The sequence below is a fragment of the Lethenteron reissneri genome, chromosome 1 (genome assembly GCF_015708825.2).
Source record: "Lethenteron reissneri isolate LAM-NWPU_2019-01 chromosome 1, ASM1570882v1, whole genome shotgun sequence".
Lineage (NCBI taxonomy): Eukaryota > Metazoa > Chordata > Hyperoartia > Petromyzontiformes > Petromyzontidae > Lethenteron > Lethenteron reissneri.
In genome coordinates, this window is record NC_083779.1 from 2,765,559 (window position 1) to 2,790,905 (window position 25,347).

General features: G+C 51.9%; 1 protein-coding gene across 5 annotated transcripts in view; it reads left to right on the top strand.

The window, feature by feature from the left end:
• The window catches only part of ARID3A (AT-rich interaction domain 3A), a 306,578-nt gene that overhangs the window by 260,480 nt on the left and 20,751 nt on the right, over positions 1–25,347 (top strand). For all 5 annotated transcript variants that reach the window (XM_061557738.1, XM_061558016.1, XM_061557851.1 and 2 more), the window contains 3 exons: positions 187–370; positions 12,568–12,815; positions 18,707–18,855. In XM_061557738.1, the coding sequence (XP_061413722.1) occupies positions 187–370; positions 12,568–12,815; positions 18,707–18,855 (581 nt within the window). The remainder of the gene's footprint in view (positions 1–186; positions 371–12,567; positions 12,816–18,706; positions 18,856–25,347) is intronic.

A 25,347-nucleotide genomic window follows, 5' to 3' on the forward strand; every position in this document is an offset into this window, starting at 1 on the left:
GTTACTTTGTGCGGTGTGCGAACAGCGCACGGCACGCTGGGCAGACACACGTCACGTGGCGCAGTGCTACCGGCCTCAACAGGCGCTCGCCGACTGTGCGATCGCGCACCCCCTTGCGACCTGCGGCGGCTAACCGGGGCGATCGCTGTCTCTCTCTCTCTCCCCGCTGTGGCCGTGCGACCACAGGGACCCCGGTGAACCGCATCCCCATCATGGCCAAGCAGGTGCTGGACCTGCACACGCTCTACAAGCTGGTGACGGAGAAGGGCGGACTCGTGGAGGTGATCAACAAGAAGATCTGGAGGGAGATCACGAAGGGACTCAACCTGCCCACGTCCATCACCAGCGCCGCCTTCACTCTGCGCACACAGTGAGTTGTCCCGCTCAGCGTCGGACTAAAACTTCAATGTATTTTTTTTTTACACACCAGGTAAGGCCTCCACTTGAGCTGTCTACGTAGCTCTGTTTCACGAGCGACCCGGCCATCGCAAACGATAGCTCGCCGAAGTGGCTTATCGTCACGTGGAAATTTATAGCAGCTGTCGAATACTCTGAAACCGCGCGATTTTGATTCTAAATGTGGAGGGGGAAAACCGGAGGACCCGGAGAAAAATCCATGTGGCCACGGGGAGACTCCAACTATACAGGCGTCGGGGTCGGGATCCAACCCACAACCTCCTGCATACCTGGCGAGGGAGATAACATCTCATAGACACCGTTATCTTAGAACTGTCAAGGACTTGGGTTTACCAGACTGACTATTTCGTGACCTGTGTTCAATCCACCCCACTGCAGGTCACAACAAAGACAAAGATTCCCCCATATAGCCTTAACAGACTGTTGGGGCAAGTGCTGTTAGCGAGTAGCGCCTATGAAAGCCGGCACGGCACACAAGGTGATGGGTGGCCAATACCACGCCCGGCTGCCTTTGTCTCCCCAAATGAGTACACCACACAAGGTACTCATTTGAGGCTGAGCCGACCTAGGAGAGGCTCAGGACCGGTTCAGATAATCAACACTGGTTTTGGCCATGAACTCGGGTGTCGCCAGGTTCATAGTGCAGAGCGCTAACGGCCACCCCGCCGCTCCTTATAGGTCACAACCGGCACGCTCGCTCACCCACTCACTGACCCAGCCACCCATTTACTCGGTCAGATTCGCTTACTCGCCACACTGCAGGTCACAAGATGCATCCTTCCGATCCCTTCCCTCGCACCCGCTCCCCTTTGGAATTCCCTCCTCCAACCATCGTCTCTTCCCCCTGCCCGCTTCCCATCGTCTCTTCTCTGCCCCAAGCTCTTTTTTTTCTTCCACACACACATATATAAAATGTTGTTTAATTCCACATTCTCCCACGCGTACATTGCGACATTCTTCATACATTGCAACATCCTGTTGTCATGGGCTTCGACGGTAACAGGTCAACCGGACTCATCAAAGCAGGCGGAGTGGGTGAAGGGAGGGATTTTCCTTGGGGGGGAGGTGCTGTTGGCCAGGTCATTGGCGTTCTGGCGATCAGATATTTAAGACTGGTCTAAGGTTTAGCAATGGACCCTATGCACGTGCTGTAATTCTTCTTCCTCCTCTGTGAGCTTACCAGCTTACAGCTCAGATGCTGCTCGTGCTCCGATTGGGCCTGAATTAATTCAGCCACTGAGTATGGGACGAGGGGGGGGGCGGTTTGTGATTCTACCACGCGCTCAATACGGCTTTCCTGGCCCCGTTACACTGAAAGTGCTTAACAAAGCGTTCTGTTCTCGAGTCAAATAATACAAATAAAACACAATAAAATAATTCTCACGACGTTTTGGCCACAACGCAAGCAGCCGTCCCCAGGTGAAGAACAAGTCTGTCGGAAAGACAGTGTCAGACGAAACGTCGTGAGAATTGTATTTCATTATGTTTTATTTTTTTTATTTTATTATTTCCCTTCTACGTGACTTTACCAAAAGAACCAAGAAGATGAATCCCTGCAGTCACGAAAGCTTTAAATCGAAAACCCCCCATTATATGTTTCATAGAGCTCGGCGATAGTCGGATATGACCAGAAAGCACGTTGGGTATCGTGGTGTTAGCCCCGCCAAGCTCTTAAAATAACGACTGGCTCGCCGAATACAAGAAATGCGTTGCACTCTCATCTATTACGGCTCTGAAAAGGGTGCTGTTTGTTTCTGGCCGCTGTGTCAAATGGAAAAGTGTGGGCGGTGTTGTTAATCATCCTGTAAAAATTACCGAGCAGCTGAATTTTTCAACGGTCAATTCTGAATTTACAAACATGTGCCCGTCACTATGATACTCAGCCACTGTAACAAAAACCGCTGGACGTTTGCCCACTCTAATTTCTTTTATTTTATTTGTTTTGGCCGAGCCCAAAAAAAAAAACGAACGCGCTGCGCATTTTACTCAACGGGAGTTTTGAGCGCTTTGTCCATTGCGACGGGAAATAAAAATTGTTCCAGGCAGCAGCAGCAGCCGCGGAGAGACGCCGCTCAGACAAGGCCAGGCCAAGTTTTGGGAGCGATCGGCAGCAGGCGTCTTGGGTAGTTCTGCGTGCAAGGCGGCGCTTAATAATACTTTCAGAACCTCCGACGTTATTTCTTGAGCGTCTCGTAGACTGGCGGTGTTGATCTCTGTCCTCCTTTATCTAAGTGTGTCTATTTTTTGTTAATCGGATATTGTTCGTTGAACGTGGGGAGCAACAGTCTAGCAACAGAATGCCGTGTTCAACTCGCCATCGATCGTCGATCAATTCCAATTGATCCCCAATCGATCCCAAACGGCTCTAATCAAGAGTTTTAGCAATCGCCATCGATTCCCGGCCGATTCTTAATCGACAGAGAGGCAATTTGACCGCTCGTGTGCCCTCGAAGAAACGAGGCAGAAGAGAGGGAGGGGAATAAAAAGATGTGATTCATCGCGATCAATTCGGGGTCAACGTGAATCACTGCTGGATCGATGAGAAGATTTTCAGGGGCAGCGGGACAAGAGTTTGGGCCCTGGGGTCACGGACGTATGTTGTATGTATGTTATATGTATGTTGTACGTACGTGCGTTGAACTTTTTTCACGCCGTACGTAGCCGACCGTCCCAATCGGAGGTGCTGAACACACAATGCACCGTCCTCCATCCGCGCAGTGTCCCGTGCCGGTTGGGCTTTCGACGTCACGCGCATTATCGTGAGCCTAAGAACCGATGCGAATCAATGAATTGACGAGAGAGAGCGGGTAACAGTTCATTGTAATTGCTGTACGCACACTCTCCTGTGCTGCATTCCCCAAAATTATGAGACGTGCTTTTCACCCCCTCCGCCCCCCCTCCGTATTTTAAAGCTATTGTTGGGAGAGCGGGTGTAACTTGTTATGCAGCTGCTATATTTGTATATCTTTATATATACCAGGCACACTGTTGTGGGGGGCGGGGGGGGGCGCCTTGCTGGCCCCTGAGAAGTGCGGTGATTGTTTGTCGAGAGATAGACAATAATTATTTATTTGTTATTCATCAGCAGCAGGAAGTTGCATAACAGCTCACTTCTCTTTTTCATTTCTCACGGCATTTGTCGATGTAACACTCCCGATGACACGATAACACGATAACACGATAACAACACGCACCTTCCGATGAGCACGGTTGGCAAGGGGGGCGCGGGGGCCCATTCGACGCTCGCGCCGACAATTCCCCGACCATCGCATCTTTTATTTTTAAATAAATAAAAATAAAACACCGCAAGCCACCTGCGTTCGGCTCTGGATCTGCCCTGACCTCCTCTCCCCCCCCACCACCCCCCTCCCCAACTTTTATCTATGCTTGCTCTAGCAGAACTCTCGCCGCATATCTGCAATCCCTTCATTGTGATTGCGCTGTTCATTCCATCTTGCTTCCAGGCCTCGCTCGACAAATGTTTGCCGAATGTTTGCGAGTTTTTTTTTCTCTTTCAGCGCGTTCACCCGACCTGACCGCGCACGTGCCTCGATCCAAACCTCGGCTACCGGCGCCGCCGAGGCTTTTGACCCACGGTTGCTGTGCCCCCCCCGCCCCCCCCCCCGTGCCGACTCCAACCGGTCAGCACCTGGCTCCGCTCCGACCCCGTGGCGGCCCCACCCCTTCCACCCCCTCCCCCCCCCACTCCGTCGCTCGCTCGTTGATCTCGAGTGAGCTGCGCCCGCGCCCCTACTCGAGATTTGTCATCGCGATTAGAATGGGAACATTTTATTTATTTATACCGAGAACTGCTCGTCGCTACCGGCTTCTCTCTCTCTCTTTTTCGCGGCTTTGTCTTTTTCGCCAAGTTATTCTCTTTGCTGTAAAAAATAAACAATCCAGGTCAGGCCCACTGAGTGAGCGGCTCATCATGATCGTGTGGAAATTCATAGTGGCAGCCAAAATACTCTTAAACGTGTGATGCCGATTCTAAATGTGGAGGGAAAAACCGGAGGACCCGGAGACAAATCCACACGACCACAGGGAGAGAGAGAGACACACAAACTCTAAATATACAGCAGACGTCCAGATCAGGATCGAACCCACCACCTCCTGCGTACCAGGCGAGGTAGTTAACATCTCCTAGCCACCGTGATCATGATTAGAGAGAGACACGCAAACTCCAAATATACAGCAGCTGGCGTCATGGTCAGGATCGAACCCACCACCTCCTGCGTACCTGGCGAGGTAGTTAACATCTCCTAGCCACCGTGGTCATGATGAGAGAGAAACACGCAAACTCCAAATATACAGCAGCAGGCGTCAGGGTCAGGATCGAACCCATGACCTCCTGCGTACCAGGCGAGGTAGTTAACATCTCCTAGCCACCGTGGGGGACCCTATATATTTTGATTGTGACATTGGTGTCGTGGCCATGAACATTTTTTCAGGCTCACGCGCGGCGTAGAGCAGCCCTCTGGAAGATCTCAATTTTTTTTGATCGAGGCTTCTTAATGCCCTCGGCTTTCCTCCCAAATTATTTGCTTGTTTCCCCGTCTCGAATCTGAACGTTACCCCAAAATTCATAATCGACCCACCGTGTTCGCATCTATCTCTATCTTGAATCTCTCGTCGTTTTTTTGTCGTTGCGTAGTGTTCAAATTCCTGAACGCGCCGCCGTGTTCCGGCACCCGACGACACGCCGGACCTTTATATATCTGCGTTCCTTGTATTTGATGTCTCTCTTCATCTTTTCTGAGTAACCCAAGATGCATGTTTGCGTTCTTGCGTGTGTGCGCGTGCTTCTCTCGCGCGCATCAATATTCTCGGAACATTGTGATTTGACTTCCTCGTTCCAGGTGGCTTTTTGTGTTTGTTTTTTTCCATCGTCCCCCTCTCTCTCTCCCCCCCCCCCCCCTTGGCCGTGGGTCGGCAATTGTCGGGAAACTGAACACCGCTCCCGCTCGTGCGGCAACGCAGCCCTCACAATGGCTCATCCTCAAACTCGCTCGCTCGTTCATTCACCACTTCCCGCTTGGAATTTCTGTAGCCTACTTCTCACGTAGCATCGTCGCACACACCGCCCCCCCCCCCCCCCCCCCCCCCCCCGTTGAATCCCATTCACCCTGAAAGCCCCCAGCGTCCTCTTCCATATGACGTCGGGCTGTACCCAGAATCATCTCAGAATCGTAATCTTTGTTTAATGCTGGAGCAATGCGATGAGCTATGAGGCTCTTTTTTTCACACGCGTCCAGTAGGTGCGCCGGGTCAGAAAGTTGCAACAACAAGCAATGAAAAAAAAAACGATAGAGGAGTGTAAAGTATAGGAATGGTAAGCCGATCACTAAAATTTAATGCGTACACCAAAGCTAAACTACTTTTTTATTTTACCAAGTTAAAGCCCACTGAGCAATTAGTTTATTTTTCAGAAGCGATCTGGCCATCACAAATGATCGCCCCACGAAGTGGCTTATCGTCATCGCGTGCAATTTTATTGCAGCAACCAAATAATGGGAAGCCGCCCAGCTTTGTCGCCGAGGTTCCCGGTTCAAACCCAGCAGGTTGCCCTGATTAATACCACGGCTCTCATAACCATTAAAAATGCCACGCACCGTCTGCTTTGCACACAGCGGATGTTAAAGATCCCCTTGACGTCATCATCCGAGAGAGAGAGAGAGGAGGCGATTCCAAGTTCGAGTTTTTTTTACGATGCAGTAAATTACTCGCTTTGGATTGTACGTTTGTATGTATGTACGTTGAACTTCTTTCGCACCGTACGTAACCAACCGTGCCAATCGGAGGATTGTGCTCGTGGCAACGATCGCCCACCACTCCTGGCAGACTAAAATGCCCGTTGTTGTGACTACTCCAGCTTACAAAGTCGGCCAAACACCCTCCGTAGAGAAGCTTGTCTCTTTCAAAGGGAAGGTGGAGGCCCTACCATCAGCAGTGTCGCGAGTGGGAAATTGTGGGAGCTGCACCTTTATCAACTGTTCAAATCACAGCCAGGATTACTCCACCGCCCCCCATTACCTCACTTTTCTTTTGCTTTTGATTGATCGCACAAAATCCGTCCTAGTTTCTCCGGCTGTTTACTTTGTGTTTTTGACCGCCCGGTCAATACCTCCCCATGGCTACGCATCGCCGTGTCATGAATCTGTAAAACTAGGAGATGTTAACTACCTCGCCTGGGATGCAGGAGGTCGTGGGTTTGATCCTGACCCTGACGCCTGCTGTATATTTGGAGTCTGCGTGTCTCTCTCTCTCTCTCATCATCACGGTGGCTAGGAGATGTTAACAACCTCGCCTGGTACGCAGGAGGTCGTGGGTTTGATCCCGACCCTGACGCCTGCTGTCTATTTGGAGTCTGCGTGTCTCTCTCACTCTCTCTCTCCCTGCGGTAACGTGGATTTTTCTCCAGGTCCTCCGCTTTTTTCCCTCCTCATTTAGAATCAACATCGCACGTTTCGAGTATTCGGCTGCTGCTAGAAATGTCCTCACGATGATGATAAGGCACTTTGTTGAGCGATCAATTTGTGGCCTGGTCGCTTCTGAAAAAGAGACTAATTGCTTAGCGGACCTTAACTGGCAAGTCCCAGATAAGCAGCGTTCATAGCAAAGGCTTTGGCGAATCAAAGGGGCTAACCTTCCCCAACTCTCTACACCCCCCTTTGAGAACCCCAAAATTGGTATTCTATTGATAATTACCAAAGAATATCTTCTTGGTTCTTTCGGTAAAGTCACGTAGAATGGAAATAATAAAATAAATAAAAATTCACGTAATAAAATTATTCTCATGACGTTTCGGCCACAACGCAAGCAGCCGTCATCAGGTGGAGAACAGGTATGTCGAGAAGACAGTCTGAATGACAAGTCCCAGGCTTGGAGCGACTCTGTCTTCTCGACAGACCTGTTCTCCACCTGAGGACGGCTGCTTGCGTTGTGGCCGAAACGTCGTGAGAATGATTTTATTATGTTTTATTTTTATTATTTTATCATTTCCATTCTACGTGACTTTACCGAAAGAAACAAGAAGATGAATCCCTGCAGTCACGAAAGCTTTAAATCGATACCAAAGAATACTTTGAATTTAAAACAAAATTATCAATGCAGGGCCCTATTTAAAAGGCTTGAAATTTCACGACTGCCACCCCCATCCTCCCACCCCCACTTCTCCCGCAGCCCAGCCCACCCGCCATCACAAACTCACGCTCACCGGTGCGGTGAAGTATGGTTCAAAGAACCCCCGTGACCAACAGCGGTGCGGTGGAGGCCCCCCACCGAACGGTGGCGTGAAAAGGGGGCAGCGGATTGCGACGAGCGTCGTTCCAGGTTGCCCCCTGCTTAATTGCCCGTCGGTGTTTTTCACGTGAGCGATATTTCAGGAGGTGGGGGGGGGGTGGCGTAGGAGTCACATGACGGAGTCAAACTCATGCGGTCTGGCTGCAAGGCAGAGTGGAGCACATTTACAGTGGGTTGGGGGGGGGGGGTCGAGGGGGGGGGGCGGCCCATCCTTTTGCCAATTACAATTTTACGAGCGGCCGTAACCTTTTAAGAGGAAAAGTAAACCCCCCGGATTTAAATATCCCGCCTCGTATATGGAAAATTCAATAGCTCGCAGGAAGAGAAAGTTTCAGTAATTACAAGTGGTAATTTAAGCAGCTGTCTTGCCTGTTGCGTCATTGTTGTTTCACCGCTGCCCTCGGATGGGTGAGCGCAACTCAACGATTTCTCCATCAACTGTTTAACGAACCCTGGAGAAAGCCCTTTCCCAGAGTCTTGGGATCACGTTTTTTTTTTTTTGCAGGAGCCCGTTCGATTAGTCCCTGTGTGAGCGTGTCGAGCGTTCGTTGTTTTGTCGAGTTTTTCGTAATGTTTGAGAACTTCTTGGTTCTTTCGGTAAAGTCACGTCGAAGGGAAATAATAACATAATAAAAATAAAACATAATATAATACAATTCTCACGAGGTTTCGGCCACAACGCAAGCAGCCGTCCTCAGGTGAAGAACAGGTCTGTCGAAAAGACAGCGTCTGAATGTCTTTCCGACAGAGCTGTTCTTCACCTGAGGACGGCTGCTTGCGTCGTGGCCGAAACGTCGTGAGAATTGTATTTTGTTATGTTTTATTATTTTATTATTTCCGTTCTACGTGACTTTACCGAGAGAACCAAGAAGATGAATCCCTGCAGTCACGAAAGCTTTATATCGAAATTTAATGTTTGAGAAATTAGTAATTTTTCTGCCGAGTTTTGAGAAGGGAACCCCTCCCATCGCTCCATCCCCCCGCTCCCCCCCGTGCATCCTGGCTAAAAACCAGAAAACAACGAACTCAACACGCCCGTCAATAATAACGTGGCCCTTAAAATAAAAATGAAAAAATATAATCGGTGACGTTTTGGGCAACGACCATCCTTTATTGTTGGGATTATTTTGGCCGCTGTTCTAAATTTCCTCGCAACGATGATGCCACTTTGTTGAGCTTCTGAGAAAGAAAGTGATAGCTCAGTGGGCTTTGCCTGGAAAAAAATAAACATAGATATATATTTTTTAGTGATTTGCTGATCCTTTCCTATACTTTGCACCCATATATTGTTGCCACGTTCTGACCCCGTGCCCCTACTGGACATCTGTGAGCAAAGAGCTTGACAGCTCTTCAGATTCCTCCAGTCTGAATAAATATCTTGATTTTCTAGCCTTTTGCCCGTCCAAGGACGGGTGTATTGCAGTAAATCTGAAACTTGCAAGCAAAAAGCAGCCCGTGACGTGATATTCATTTCATCCGTTCGTGTGCAGTTTGTAAGGCCGCGGTGACACAGACCTATTTCATTTTAAGGTTACAATCCTTTGTTCATCACGACGTCCTTTTTACTTTGATGTCTCAACAGCGCTACGGAGATCGCGTGACGTGAGGGTTCCACCTTTGTAGTGAGGGCTGCGAGTTGACGCCAAGGAGGGGGGAGTGAAGTCACTCGCTAATTAATATTAATGGAGGGGGTGGTGTCCATTTGGAGGACATCACCTGTTCATGATTATTAATGAGGGGGAGCTGGTCGACGTGGAGTGAGGTCACGCGCGGGACACACAGACATTCTTGGCTCATCGTAGTAAATTAAGCCATTCCCCTCCTTGTCCTCCCTCCTCTCTGAAAGCCTCACCTCTAGTTCTCTCTTGCCCAATTATCTTCCTTCCCCTCCACTGCTTCCCGTCCCTTGCCCACCCTCCCGTCATCCCCTCTCACTATCCCTCGATCGCTCTCACTCATCCATCAGCTCCGTGCGCAGCGCGCCCGTGCCCTCCCCGCCAACGACATCGCCCCAATCCGCGTCACCGTTCTGTGAGCTGTGTGGAGCGCCTTGGGTGAAGGCGCTCGCTCTATAAATATAAATTGTGTTAAGGATTGGATGCGTGGCATATAAATTTAATAAATGAATGCACACCGGACAAAATCTCTGCCGTGAAGAAGAGACGTTGGCTGAAACATCACCTTTTGTGTGTTTTTTGTCCGTTTGAGGCCACGGCATTATTGACAAACATCTTGAGTCTGTTTGAATGAAGCAAATGGGTTTTTCCCCGTAAGAGCGTGTTGGGTTTGTTTGTTTGTACGTATGCGCGCTGTTGTGCGTAGGCGTTCGTGTGTGTGTGTGTGTGTGCGTGGCCGTCAACGCGTGTGTCCGTATCAGTGTGCGCACGTTGGCGGATGTGTGCCGGGGAGCGGTGGCGCAGTGGTTAGCACACTGCGCTACGCAACCCAGCCACCTCGGTTCGATTTCCAGATACGGGTAAAAACCCTGAAAGGCGAGTGGTATCTGGACCAGTCCTGGGGCATCCTGGGCCTCCCTTGGGTCGACTCGGCCTTGAATGAGTCCCCAGTCCGTCGCGTAAACAACAGCGTGGCAGACACAAAGGCAGCCGGGCGTAGTGCCGATCGCGCCCACTCCCTCGTGCGCTGTGCCGGCCTTCACGAGTGCTCGAATACAACACTCGCCCCAACAATCTGTTGAGGCTATATGGACGGGGGGGTGGGGTAGGGTGGTGGATCTTTGTCTTCGTTGTCCGCAAAACACTTAGCACGCTCGGAGCAAGGTAGAAAGGTGGCGGGCGCGGCCCTTTAATGGCTTGCTCTCACCGCTGCTCGTCGTCGGGTCTGGAGGGCGTTCAGACCTCCTCCTCCACGCTCACCCACACCTGACCACACCACGTGCGTCCTGCTGGTGGACTGACTGCTGGTGGACTCGTTTGTGTGGCGAGGGCGCGAACGAGAACCCTCGCGAGTCGTCGTTTGGCACGCCGACGGTTCCCGCCGCGTCGTCCGTACGCGCGCGGAACTTTTCTCGCGCACCCTACGTGGCCGACCGTGATAATCGGTGGTTTTCCCGGGGAAGGAAAATGGTGAGATTTCCCCACTGCCGTGGCATGAGCAGGTGTGTTGTTGACTTTCCTTCGCAGAGGAGGTGACTTATTTTGTTTGATGCCATGGGGGTAAGTCAGGCCCAGCAGTCTCCAGTTGTCAGGGGTTTGAACTCGCAGCCTTTTGGTTGTGGAGTCATCGAGTGCTGTGACGGGGGGGGGGGGTTGGAGGGGTATGGCTCTGATTCGTTTGCATTTGCAATTTACAATCAGAGATTCAATCCGGGAAATGAAATTCGATAGAGGTGAAAGTACGCTGTAATTTCCCGCTTTGCATTTGTGTGGCTGGAATGGGAATTTGAGTGTGAACACGTGTGGATTGCTGGGTGTGTGCATGTGCGTGTGTGTGTTTGTCTGTGCGTACATGAATTGTGGGAAGCGGTAGTGGTGGTGCAGTGGTTCGCGCGCAGCGCTACAAACCCGGCGACCCGAGTTCGATTCCCGCTCATGGCAACCAACACCGGTGACGATTATCTGAACCCGTCCTGGGCCTCTCTCCCTAGGTCAACTTACCCTCAAATGAGTACCTGTTGCGGTGTGTAAACATCGCCACGGGGGAGACAAAGGTGGTCGGGTGTGGTGCTGGCCACCTACCCCCTCGTGTGCCTTGCCAGGCTTCATAGGTGCCTCTCGGTAGCAGCACTTGCTCCAAAAGTCTGTTAAGGCTATACGGGGGGATGGGGGAATCTTTGTCTTTATCTTGTACATGAACATGCATACAAATGCGCGTGATGCATGCCACATTTACAAAAATTTTGCATAATAAAATTCAAAACCGAATGCAAATTTACCTTCTCCACGTCGCGGTCCAACTTGTCGGGTTGATTCAGAGGGTTCTCATATTGGCTGCGTCGAGGGCTTAAAGCCAGCACCGTTGGGGACACACAGGTTCACATCCAGGTTTACACCCTGTCATTAAATCAGATTCTCCGGTGTAATGCGTTAATGGTTCCACCCTGGTAATAAATGACGTGAAAAATTTGGAGTATTAAACGTAGGTTTTTGTTGTTGTTTAGTTTTGCTTTATTCTCTGAACCAGTTTGCAGTGTTAATAACATTTATAAGCCTACGTGTTAAACTTAATACAAATTTGCCAACGTCGCATTTTGGTTCATTCGATGGAAGGATAGGGTCAAGCAAATTCAAAATAGAACCTGGAAGGAAAGCATCGTGGTCGTCGTAATTGGGAGGCAGAGGAGGAGGTGGTGGTGGTGGTGGTAGAGGAGGAGGTAGTGGAGGTTGAGGAGGCGATGGGTGGGACGTGTGCAAGACATGGCACGGTGCTCAAGCTTGACTCAACGTTTGACAATTATCGTTAATGGGACTTAAAAAAAAATCATTGAGCTACACAGCTTTCTTTCAGAAACGATCTGGTGACAAATAATAATAGCCCAACGAAGTTGCTTATCACGTGTAAATAAAGGTATGGCAGCCAAATACAGTAAACGCATGTTTATAAATGTGGAGGGAAAAACCGGAGGACCCGGAGAAAAATCCACGCGACCACGGGGAGAGAGAGACACGCAAATTCCTAAAATACGGGTGTCAGGGTTGGGATCGAACCCACGACCTCATGCAAACCAGGCGAGGTGGTTAACACCTCGACAAAGACATCAAATCCACAGGCGAGGGCTCGACTCAAATTCCACGCAGCCATCGACGTCGCCTTAGAACTACGACTACGGTTCGAAACGCTGACCCTGTGTCTGCCCTCCGTGCCCCCCCCCCTCCCCCCACCGCACAGGTACATGAAATACCTGTACCCCTACGAGTGCGAAAAGAAGGGGCTCAGCTCCCCGGCCGAGCTGCAAGCCGCCATCGACAGCAACCGCAGGGAGGGACGGCGCCCGAGCTTCGGCTCCCCGCTCTACAGCTACACGCCGCCGGGACCCTCCAACCTGCTGCCCTCTCCCAAGATGCACCTCTCTAGCCTGGGCATCCCCGGACTCACCAACGGCACGCACATGTCGTCCGGCCAGTCCATCAAGAAAGGTGAGCGAGCGACTCTCCCCCTCCCCCCTGGGGTGCGGGGGGGGTCATGCATCTTTGCCCGCTGGACAATCGGGAGCCGTGCTGGTGGTGGGAAGGGGCGGCGGGGGTGGCGGTCGTGCAGGGCCGGCCGACAGGCCTTCGACGGAGTCGGCTTGCGCCTCTCGAAATCGCGAAAAAGTCTTCGGGCGATGGGTCGCGTCGTTCTTGTCCCCCCCTTCCTTCGTCCGAATCGGAACGTTAACGGCCGCGCTTTGGACACGCGCGTAGCTGTTCACCGCCGCCGCAGAGGTATCCAGGAATGGAGGAACCGCAGAAGAACCGCGGAAGGCAGCTTGCCAGGCGGTGAGCTGGCGCTACCTACAAATTGCTTTTGCGGTCCTCTGTATATATATATTAAGGTGTCACCCGATTAGTATGGAAGAATGTAAACGTTACGGCCTAGGCTTTGTCGACTGCGGATAGACGTTAGGGGTAAATGTCCCATTGCTTTAAAACCACCCAAGAGGTGAGATGCAGTGGGAAAGATTCCGCGTTGCAGTGCCGCTGACATTTTCTCTACGTAGCTTCTGGATATTTAATTGAAGTGCAACAGAATCACCTCCAAATACCGCCCCCCCCCCACCCCCCCAGCTTGTTTGACGAACTCTCACGATCCAGACTCGCGATTCGAAATTGAGAACCGATTTAAATAATTCTAGATTTGTAGTTTTAACCGATTTAAATATTTTTTAATTAAATTCTCTGCCTCGTTTCGAGCACCCCCCTTGCTGGTTTTATCCCCCCCCGGTCTCGTTGGGGTTTTCGCCTTTCGCGCAACGCTCGCGTGCGCCCTGCGCGTCATTGTAAGTGTAAAAAAATTAAAAATCTCACTCGCAAGATAAACTATTTCCATCGATGTTAACGATCCATCGATCAATGATCGATCAATGAATCGATGCCGGTGATTTATCTCGAAAAACGCCTTTGACGGACCCCCCCCCGGGGGGGGGTCTCCTCGTTGCCATCACGGGTTCAGCCTCCAGCCGATAACACAAAAAGCAAAACCCGGTGGAAATTGCGCAAAGGTAATAAAACAGCTGACGTCGAATCCACAATATCCAGCAGAGCTATAGAAATAGTTCACGGGGTCTTTGCCCGCCCCCCCACCACCCGCCCTCTGTAAATGATTCTAAATTATGCATCGGAGTAGCTTACGTCGAGGCAACCACGAGGATTAATGATTTTGTTTACTATCGTGTCCCAACCCAACCCCCGCCCCCCCACGGGTTTTTATAGTGCAATGGGAAACGCAAATGTATAGACATCGCCCCGTCGCCCCCAAAAAGCTTCGTCCGGCGGGCGCCGGGAGCGTCGGCGCACCCAGCGCCTCGTGACCGATGATGACCCCCCCCCACCGACAACCTCTGATCAGCCGCTGCTTGTAAGGGTTTTATTTATATTTTGTATATTTTTTTGTCGAGAGCCGGCGCTAACCGCTGGGACGGAATGGGCCGGGTCAATGGTGGTGGGGGGTCATAAAATCGGGCCTTCTGATTGTCACCACCACGGAAGACGGGCGATGGGGCCGATGCGTTTACGCACGCGCGCGTGTACGTGTGCGCGTACACGCTAACACACACACACCCCAACACACGCACACCCCCGTATAGCCTTAATAGACTGTTAGGAGCAAGTGCTGTTTGCGAGCAGCCGGAAGGGCACACGAAGGGGGTGGGTGGCCCGAGTTCGATTGCCCGCTCACGGCCAACACCAGTGACGAATGTTTGAACCGGTCCTGGGCCTCTCCCCCTAGGTCGACTCGGCCTCAAAATGGGTACCTCGTGGCGGTGTATAGTGAACATCGCCATCTCCACGTGGGCTTCTCTTGCCGTGGTACACGGACCGGGCGCTCGCAAACTCTGAAGCAGCCTGCGCGCCGAAATACTTTCCGCTTTTACTTTCTTTTTTTAACGTATATCTAGAAGCACGCGTTGAGACTATTGAGATGAATTTGCTGCTATCCGTGTCTAAATGATAAGCCACTTCTTTTTGAGCTTTCATTTGTGGCCTGGTCGCTTTTGATAATGTAGTTTATATCCCAGTGGGCTTTGCCTGGTAGGATGGGGATGGTTTAGTTTTATTTGTTTGGGTGATTTATTTAACTTTATTGTACTTTGCACTGTTTGTTGTTGTAACGCTCTCACCCCGTGCCCCGACTGGACATCTGTGAAACAGAGCTTTATACATATTCTGATTTATATTTATATACGTACTGAGGCCTGGCATTTGCGTGCCTAAATACGCTCCGCTCCGTGCTTCTCTATTTCATATGTAAATATATATTAGATATATTTATATATATTGAGGCCGGGCGGCAGAGTCTAATCTTCACGGTCCACATTCGATCCTTTTGAGTGGCCCGTGCCTCTCTTTTTTTTATTTATTGCCGACCTGAAATTTAGAAACAAACAGCCTGGCCACCGCCCTGATGCTATACGCCGGCCAAAGTGGAAACGGTCATGCGACGAGGTTGTAACAGAAGAAGGGGAGAGAGACGCACACACACACATATATATAAAACATACGAACACGCACGCACGCACACGCTCGCACGCTCGCTGGCTATTTCGCGAAAACGTACGTTAAGTTTCGTGTGCACCCGTTGACACGGGTACACAAGTAGGCACGTGTCCACGCACTCGCTGACGTAAAAAGACACGCGTGCGTGCGTACGTACGTACACACACAAAGACGAACAAAGATCACCCGTGTAGCCTTAACAGGCTTTTGAGGCAAGTGCTGTTTGCGAGCGCCTATGAAGGCCGGCACGGCTCACGAGTGGGTGGGTGAGTGGTCGGCACCTTTGTCTCCCCAGTGGCGATGTTTACACACCGCACCAGGTACTCATTTTAGAGTGAAGCGACCTATAGGAGGCCCAGCACTGGTTCAGATAATCGTCACTGATGTTGCAGGCCATGAGCGGGAATGTAACCCAGGTCGCCGGGTTCGTAGCGCAACGAACTAACCACTGCACTACCGCGGCCACACACGCCTACGTACACACACACCTACGTACACACACACTCGCTGGTACGAACTCGCATATGTCCACTCAATCGTAAAACTCGGCCATGGCCAAACACACCCACTCATAAAAGCACGCGCGGAGATGCGCCCTAATACACGCAAGTCGCCCGTCGCAAACACACGTTGACTCGCGGATGCACACGCTCACCCGTGAGCATATACGCAGCGAGTGTGCGTGTGTATATATATATGAAGGACACGGATTGCCGTGTAGTCTACAGAGACTGTAGGAGCAAGTGCCGTTAGTGAGCACCCATTATGTCTTCGTCACTGTAAGACAAATTTCCCCTACAGCCTTACCAGATTGTCGGGGCAAATTCTGTTTGCAAGCACCTTTTGCAATCTCATGAACACATACAGAGATAAAGGCTCCCCCCCCCTCGTATAACCTTAGCAGACTGTTGGGGCAAGTTGCTGTTAGCGAGCACCTTTGAAAGCCACACAAGGGGTTGGTGCGTGGCTAGCACCACGCCCGGCCGCCTTTGTCTCCCCAGCGGCCATGTTGACTACAGACCGCACCCAGGTACTCATTTGAGGCTGAGTCTACCGAGGGGAGGCCCAGGACCGATTCAGATGATCGTGAGCGGGAATTGAACTTGGGTTCACAGCTGCAGCGCGCTAACCGCTACGCTGCAGCCCCCAACGCGCACGCACCGACACGCACGCACAGACACACACAAAAGACACGCACACGCGCGCACACACTCAGACACCGGCCTCTTAACGCCGAACCGATGTCTCTGGAGGGGCAAGAGTCTCCATACACATTCCCGCGATGAGCACAGCACCGATAACGTCTTAATCGCGCTGCCGCGATCTCCCACTCGCGCGCGACGCTAATAAAAGGCGAACAAAAATACGAGAAATCAACCGCAATCCGGTGCCTTATTGATCGGCGACGGAGCAATGCCTCAAATCCCCCTCCCGTCGCTAATCCCGCCGCTCTCGGCAGGCACTGGCTTAGCAGGTCCGTTGTCCGCGTCGCGCTTGATACGCTGAGGCGGCTGTGTACGCCAGCGAGCTCTTCTGCTTCCACGCGGGGCGTTTCGCCGCTGTCCTCGCGAGCCGTCTCCACGCCGCACCGTCCTGCGCCAGCTCTCTTCCCGCTCCTTGGGCCAGCCTTGCCTCTGATCGCACCGCACCGCATCGCCACCTTCCCCCCCCCCCCTCTTCTTCCGCCTTCCTCTTGATCTCTTTCCTTCCGCTTGCATCGTTTGCACCTTCTGCGTACTCTGGACGACGAAACTATTTAAAACACATTTTTTTTTTAACTGGCGATCACAAACGATAGGTCAGCGAAAGCGGCTTATCGTCGTCACGTGGATATTTCTATCAGCCAAACACTCGAAATGCGTGATGCCGATTCTAAATGTGGCTGGAATAACCGTAAGTGCCGGAGAAAAATCCACGCGACCACTGGGAGAAAGTCACGCAAACTCCCAATATACAGCAGCAGGCGTCAGGGTTGAGATCGAACCCACGACCTACTGTAGACCGGGCGAGGCAGTTAACATCTCGCCACCACGGCAATTGGCGCGCTTAGATCGCTTGATTCCTGCATGATCATCATCATTGTCTGTGGTCAATCCGCTGCCGGATTAATGCCTCCCCAAGCCTTCGCCACCTCTCCGCGGTCCTGCAGTGTTCACAATCCAACCTGGCGCCCTGGCGCACGATGAGGTCATGCCCATCGTTCCCATCGCCTTCCGTTCCTCGGCTGCCCCTCTGCCGTGAATTTTCAAACCGTCCATCCGTCATCGTCCCTCCCGGCCGTGCCCCACTCACTTGCCGTAACCGCTGGGACGGTTCTTAAGAACCGGTGCCGGGCATCACCTAGGTCGACTCTGCCTCAAATGAGCGCCTGGGTGCGGTGTCGAAACAAAGGCGGTGGGGGCCGTGGCGCTGCAGGCTGCCCCCGTGTGCCGTGCCGGCCTTAACAGCACTTGCCCCAACAGTCTGTTGAGGCTATACGGGGGAGGGGACCTTTGTGTTTGTGCCGCTGTCAATAAAGTTGCACAAATGTCGTCACTTACGCACACACACACCTACCGACTTATCCGACCTTTGCTTAAAATACATGAAGGGCGTGGGGGGGGGGGCGCTAAAATAATATGGAAATATCTTTCTATAAACGATGAGCTCAGGCCCAAAGGTCCAAAACATCACATGCCCAGCAACAAACAGAAAATACGGCATAAATTATGCGTTGTGATGGAAAACCTATCATGAAAACACCAAATATATATAAAAGCCTCTGCCTTTATGACGTATCATATTTTTTTTTCATAAGCACTGTCTGTGGAAATCTTTTTGCTACGGGTAATAAACTTGCCCGAACCATTTGACTACTGTGTGACACAATATTCAGACGACAATTGTCTCCTATGACTTTACCGAAAGAACCAAGAATATAAATGTCCACATGATGATAAGCCATAATGTGGGCCACACCTGGTAAGATAAAAAAAAATTGTTTCATAAAAAATTGCAGAAAATTAAATTCCATCTGTGGGCGGATTGAGTGTCACCGCCCTCCCACACCCGAGGGGGGGGGGGTTTCCTCCCAACGCGTTTAAACACCCATCCCAATAGAGGACCAGAAAGCTTGGGCAATTGTCGTCGCCGGTTCTCAGCCGCACTCCCGTTCACCCGTTGTTTTCCACGCTTCCCCTCCCGCCCACTCTCCGTCTCTCTGTGAACGACAACCGCGTGCGTTACAAATCCAATAATGATGATGATGATAATAATCCGGAGGATACGGTTCTCTGAAGCAATATCTCATGATGGCTGTCGCCTGCCCTCTGTCGTTCCGTGTGCGCGCGCAGAGGACGACATGGGCATGTCGGGCCATCGCCTCTCGCTGCCCGTGCCACTGGCGGCGGCAGCGGCGGCGGCGGCTGCGGCCAATCAACACGCGGCGGCCGCGGCGGCTGCGCAGGTGCAGGCCCAAGTTCAGGCTCAAGTGCAGGCACAGGTACGTGTCTGTGTGTGTGTGTGTGTGTTGGCACGCTGGGCTACGAACCCGGTGACTCGAGTTCGATTCCCGCTCACGGCCAACACTGGTGACGATTATCTGAACCAGCCTCAAATGAGTAAATGGTGCGGTGTGTAAACATCGCCGCCGGGGAGACAAAGGCGGCGGGGCGTGGTGCTAGCCACCCACCCCCTCGTGTTCCATTCCAGCCTTCATAGGTGCTCGCTAACAGCACTTGCCTCTACAGTCTGTTAAAGGCTACACGGGGGATCTTTGTGTGTGTACGCTCGCAACAACGAGCAGAGCGCCGGGCGGCTAAAACACAGCAAGGTGGCATAGTAGGGGGGAGCGTCCCGTGGGCCTCCTGCCGGCGGGCGTTCAACTACTTCACGTGGCCTTAAAGTGCACATAGCCTGGCACAAGCGCCGTGGTGACGTCACACCGCTTTGTGGCGAATGGCGGTTGTTGTTGTTGTTTACGTATGTGCATTGAGCTTTTTTAAAGGGTCCGCGGTTGTTGTTGTTGTTATTGCTGCTCGCACAATGACCCCCACCTTCCCCCACCGGGGGGGGCAGCCAACGTTGTCCAGCGCCCGCCAAATGTCCTGTAATCCGGCACTTTGGAGGCAGTCAGGGTTGGTGGATTGCACGCAGATGTTGTGAAACTCCCTTTCCCGTGGGCGTCCGAGGTGGCGCCGTTCGTTACCCCCCGGCTCCCCAGGAGGAGGCGGTAGAGCAAGTGGACTGATCGCCGTCGGTTTCCACCTGTACGGGGATAGACTGTAGAAATAAACACTGCATTTTTTGAAACTGAAAATGTCTTAAAATATAAACCCAAATTCCGCAGCAGCAGCACCGGCAGTACCCTCCTGCAAAAGAGTCCTACGATATATAATTAAATTATTGTCGTTATCATTTCAAAATCAGAAAATTCTCACAGATGTTCACAGGTGTCCTCACGCCTGGCCCCATGCCAATTGCACTCCGCTCCGTTGGCCACCCGAATCCCCGAATCGTAAAGTGAAGCAGGCGCGGCGAAGTGAGAGCGCGTGCGTGCTTGCGTGCGCGCCCGCGTGTTTGTGTGCGTGCGTGTGTATGCGCACACGCTCGAGGAATAGGCCAGTAGGCGCGTGCGTGCACGCACGCGCTCCTGCGTGCCGTGTTTACGTCCCCGAGCGATCCGCGCTGGGAGGATAATTGGGCCGCCCCTGACCTCCCTTCCCGCCCACCGCCCATTGTCGTATCAGCGCGGAGCTATCACTCTCGTTGGCTGCGGCCCTCCCCGTTGGCACCGTATCTCTCCGCCTCGCTCATCTTCTCCCGGAATCTCTCTCTCCATCCGCCTCTATCTGCCTTTCCCTTGCGAAGAAACAATTACGGGCGTTTTTTTTTTTGCTCCAACGAGACCTCATCCACGCCCTGCCCCGCCGTTCGGCAATCGAAAGCAATATTCGCGCCGCTTTCTAAAATAAACCGCCGACCGCGTACGAGTGTCGAGCGAGAGAAGGGTGCGCGTGCGCGCGCATCGCTCGCAGTGTTGATGTGAACGATGTGCGGCCGAGGCGGGGGGTGGCGGGGGGGGCGGGGAGGAGTGGCGGTGCGGTGGTTAGCGCACCGACAGGACTCCGAACCCGGAAGACGCGCGTTGTGGCGAAAACACGCCGCGCACGGTCAACCGTCGCGTTACGCCAACGAGTTAATCGCGGTCGTGAACGCACACACGCTCTCGCGAGCGACTTTCTCCCCCGGTTATGTAACGCCGTTGTAAGTTGGCTCGAGTTGTCACGAATCGGCACTCGACTTTCACGAAGAGCGATCGATTGCATTCCTGACATTTCCGACAGAGAGAAAAAAGAAAGAGCCATCATCGGTCACAGTAACAACGACAACAATAATAATAATTCGTTGCCGCCGGCAAATAATTTGAAGGCTCCGGATAGGCGTGCCCTCATAGGGCAATCTACGGGCGAGCCGGTGAAACACCGGCGCAGGCGCTACGGTGCCGGCTGTGGGCCACGTGGTTAAGGGCGGGAGCGCGGCTCTCAGTCGGAAGGTTGGGAGTTCAAGTCCTGACTGACGTGGTGGGAGGAGGGGGTGTCGTTTGTGGCCAGGTCGCTTATGAAAAATAAGCTGATAGCTCAGTGGGCTTCAACCGGTAAAATAAACATAGATATATAAATTACTTTTTATTCTTGGTTCTTTCGGTAAAGTCACGTAGAAGGGAAATAATAAAATAATAAAAACTAAAACATAATAAAATAAAATTCTCACGGCGTTTCGGCCACAACGCAAGCAGCCGTCCTCAGGCGAAGAAACAGAGCTGTTTCTTTCTATTATTTCCCTTCTACGTGATTTTACCGAAAAAAACAAGAATATGAATCCCTGCAGTCACGAAAGCTCTAAATCGAAAAATATTATTTCTTGTTTGTGATTTGCTTACCTTTCCTATACTTTGCACTCCTTTCGTGTTTGTGCAGTGGTTTGTTGTCGACACGTGCTGACGCCGTGGACATCTGTGAAAAAGAGCTTTATAGCTCGTCAGATTCCTCCTCCAGCGTCAACAAACATTCTGATTCTAATGAAATTGCACAGGGGCCCATCCGTAGGTCAGGTAGGGGGTGGGGGCGCTGTGGGAGAGTCGGGGGGGTCAGAAATTGGACAGGGGTCACCCACATTTCATTCTCCGCACCAGCACCGCCCTTGATAACCCTGCGGGGCGCAACTTTTTTTGGGAGGGGGGGTTGCTTACTCGCACCAAGGGAACGTGGAATTTCCACGATGTGGCTCGGAGACATCAGTGGAGGCGAGGCGAGCGGCGTCGCTCGCCCGTTTTGAGCGGCGACACAATTTGAACTTTTTTAAATTTTATTTTCAATTCCGTAGCAGCACCAGCGGCGATGCGCCACGAACATAGCCGATACGATTATACTCGTTGATGCTGCTTTGGCGGCGTTACCGACGAACGCGGCGCCACCAAACAACGTGAAAACTCCCCACCCGTGTGCCACGAAGGAGATCCATCGCCCCCGAAAACGTCCCCCGTAAGGCCGCAAGCGTCAATGGCCAGTTGCGTTTGACAAATTTTTTTTTGTTCGTCCCTTTTCGTCGTGACCCTCTCGGCGATGCGCCTGGTGCCTGGGTGGGCCTTCGAAAAGCCTCGCGTACCCCGGCGGGCGTGGGCGGTGATAACCGCAGGATAAGAACAGAAGCGTGAGCGGTTGCTGTAAGCACCCTCAAGATGTCACCTCCGCCTGTAAAGTGTCTCCCCATATGGGGATCAGCGGCAATAAAACTTAGCGCCCGTGCGCCCATCTGCGCAAACCATTTAACACGAGGGAGGCAGGCGGGGGGGGGGGGGGGCCGCCGTGAAGGCCCGGCCGTCAGGGCGTGCTCGCCGCTGGAGGCCCTTGAGAGTGGCGGAGGCTTTGGTTCGATTCCACGCCGCAGTTGGATGGGCGGTCGCCGTTGTCCGTCTCCGCCGGAGGGGGAGCGAGCCCCTTTTGCCCCTGACGCGGAAGGCGTGGGAAGGTTGCGGAGCCGGCCGCCGTCTTCGTTGCACCAGCGCGTAACAAGAGCAACAACAACATTTACGACAACTCTCTAACATCAACAACTTATCTGGCGGTGGCGGTGGTGGTGCTGCGTTTGGCAGTGTGTTCCCAGTAAAACTAGCAAACGCTCGACAGGGTCCAGGGATTCGAACGCAGAATCTCAGCGTCTCTGGCTGGCCGTACAACTCTGGCCTGGTCACTTCTCACACACCCCTCACTACGCCCCACTACCCCCCACACCCACCACCACTCCCCCTCAAGACATCCCGCCTGCCACCGACTTATTTATTTTTGTGAGTTTTTTTTACTTTAATTACTGGAATCCTGCCGTTCAGGTATCCACCGGCCGATGGCAAACTTTAAAAAGAGGCCCCCGCGCCGATTATAAATCATCATCACTGCGGCTTTGCCCTTCGGAGGGGGGCAGGCGGGAGGGCCGTGCGAGGGATGCCGTGGGGGGGGGGGGCGGGGGAACGACGGCTCCAGTGGCTCCAGGAGTTGCGAATCGTCGCAGATTTTTGGGGTCCGGACCGTCAGCATGGCGACGTTCAAACAGAGGGGGGGGGGGGTGGGGGATCAGCGTTGTGTACGCGCCACCACCGTGCGTGCGTCGCAACAATTCACTTGCAAACAGGTGTGCATGGTTTCGGAGACAATGCATACGGATTGTCAGAGCATGGTTTGTTTGCATGTTCACCACAGGTACCGTGTGTGGTTAATGCAGTCCTTGATTCCTTGCAAAAAGGTTTTTTATTCGGTGTTTTGTAACATGTTAACACCTGTTGCATTTCCAGAAAGGGTGAAACTTATTCTTATTTTTTTCCTGTTTCACACGCGGTAGGCTTTCGCGACCAATGTCATCCATAATGAGAGGTTTTTTTGGGGGTTAGATCGCGTAAATATATAAATGTGTCGTTAAAACCCGCCACCATCCGACATAGCCAACTAGTAAGGGTTGTCATGTAAACGGAACGTGGCCAATTCGTCACGAGTACAGCACTAGTGTATAGTGTAGTGTATAATCTAGTGTTTAGTAGTGTATAGTGTAGTGTAGTGTATAGTGTAGTGTATAGTAGTGTATAGTGTATTGTATAGTGTAGTGTATAGTGTAGTGTATAGTGTAGTGTATAGTAGTGTATAGTGTATTGTATAGTGTAGTGTATAGTGTAGTGTATAGTGTAGTGTATAGTGTAGTATACTAATACAGCACACCGGTGTGTTGGAGAGCTAAGCCACAGCACTTTCATCGGCGCATGCTTCTCCGATCGTAATTTCTCCCCCCCCACCCACCCACCACGTCCGACTTATGAATGTTAACAATGTCATCGACAAATAAATACAAATATGATCGCCCCCCCCCCCCCAACTGAATGAAGAAAAATGTCCACGTGACGATGAGGTCTAAAAAAATAGCTGCGTGCAGTAACTCAGTGGGGCCTTTACCAGGTGAAATAAAAAATAAAAATGTTGGTTTCATGGCACCTGCGAATCCTCGCGTGGCGCGTTCTGACCAAGCGCCCAATCGGTCAGCGGTCGGCTTCCTGGTGGGGGGTTTTGTTTTTTCATTCTCCACCTTGTTTTACGTGTGTGTGTGTGTGTGTTTTTTTTCTCCCTCTCTCTCTCTACCCCGCGTTGAGTTTTAGTCAATAAACTTACGGTGCTAGCGAGCCTTCCGGGTCCCGGGAAATCAATGGAGCCGTTTATTTGTGGCCCCGTTCTAATAGGTGTTAATGGTGGCCTACAGCGCGGGGGAGACTCGCAGCTTCCACGACCTGTCCTCTCTGCTGCCACAAAGTTCTCCAGTCGAGGGGGCTGGAGGGGAGGGGGGGAGGGTGGCGGCAGCTTCGGTTGCCACCCGTCCTGGTTTTTTTCTGAGCGTCGTCGTCCCCCCCCCCCCTCTTCCTCTGTCTGTACGGATTAACAGCGGATTGAAGACGTCGTTTTAGATTTGCCGTCAAATCGGTTGTCTGTTCGGACGCTGAAGCGGATCTCTCGTCCGTTCCTCCTTGAAAGGAGGGAAGGCCGCAGCAGCGGAAGGTTGAAACCGGGAGGTTCGATGGCAGGGTCCTGTATGAGAGATGTTCATTTTTGACGTCCTCTCTCTGAAGGTAGCCATCCCTGGGGAATATTTGTTACACTTCCCGGTTATTTGTCAGTTGTGTAATAGTACGCCGATCAGGACAATGCGTTTACACGTGGTTCCCCCGCCACCACCACCCCCACCCCTCTCGTGGAATCATGAGATAGTCTTCTTCGCATTATTCCGCAGCTCCAGTTATGTAGGGTGCAAAAGAAATTCAGTGGCAGCCCTCGTTAAGGCCTGGCGCGGCACACGAATGGAATGGCGTAGCCAGAATGGTCAGTACGAGGAGCGCAAAAGATAATTTCTTGGACTGCCATAATCCTCTTCAACGGGCCGTGTTGTCCACCTGTACTCTTTGTTTTTTTCGGTAAAGTCACGTAATTTTGCTGTGACGGTTCCACCTGAAGACGGAAGCTTGTGTTGCCTCCGAAACGTCGTGATTTAATTTATTTAAATTTTTTACCCACTTGACTTTACCGAAAAAACCAAAGAGTATGAATCCTTGCAGTCACGAAAACTTCAATTCTAGAATTGTCCACCTGTGTTTGCGTGGGAATTAAGCAATGAGCTCGTTGTAGTCCACCCCGCTGACACGTACAATGACAATTATTACAAATCCCAAAAGAACGTAAAAATTACCTCTATGTACCTTAGCGCTCGTATCCTGGAGTGGATCCCCGTGTCGTTAATTGAAGCGTTTATTTTTTTTTGTCCATGTCTTCCGAGAAACACGATTTGCAGGCGCCCGGCTCTTTTTGCGTTTGTCACAATAAGTGTATTTTCTTTTTTTTTTAAACAACCATTGCCTCGCTCAGAAATGAGCTCCGCTCGAGTGAAATTGCGTAATTGTGTTTGCGCC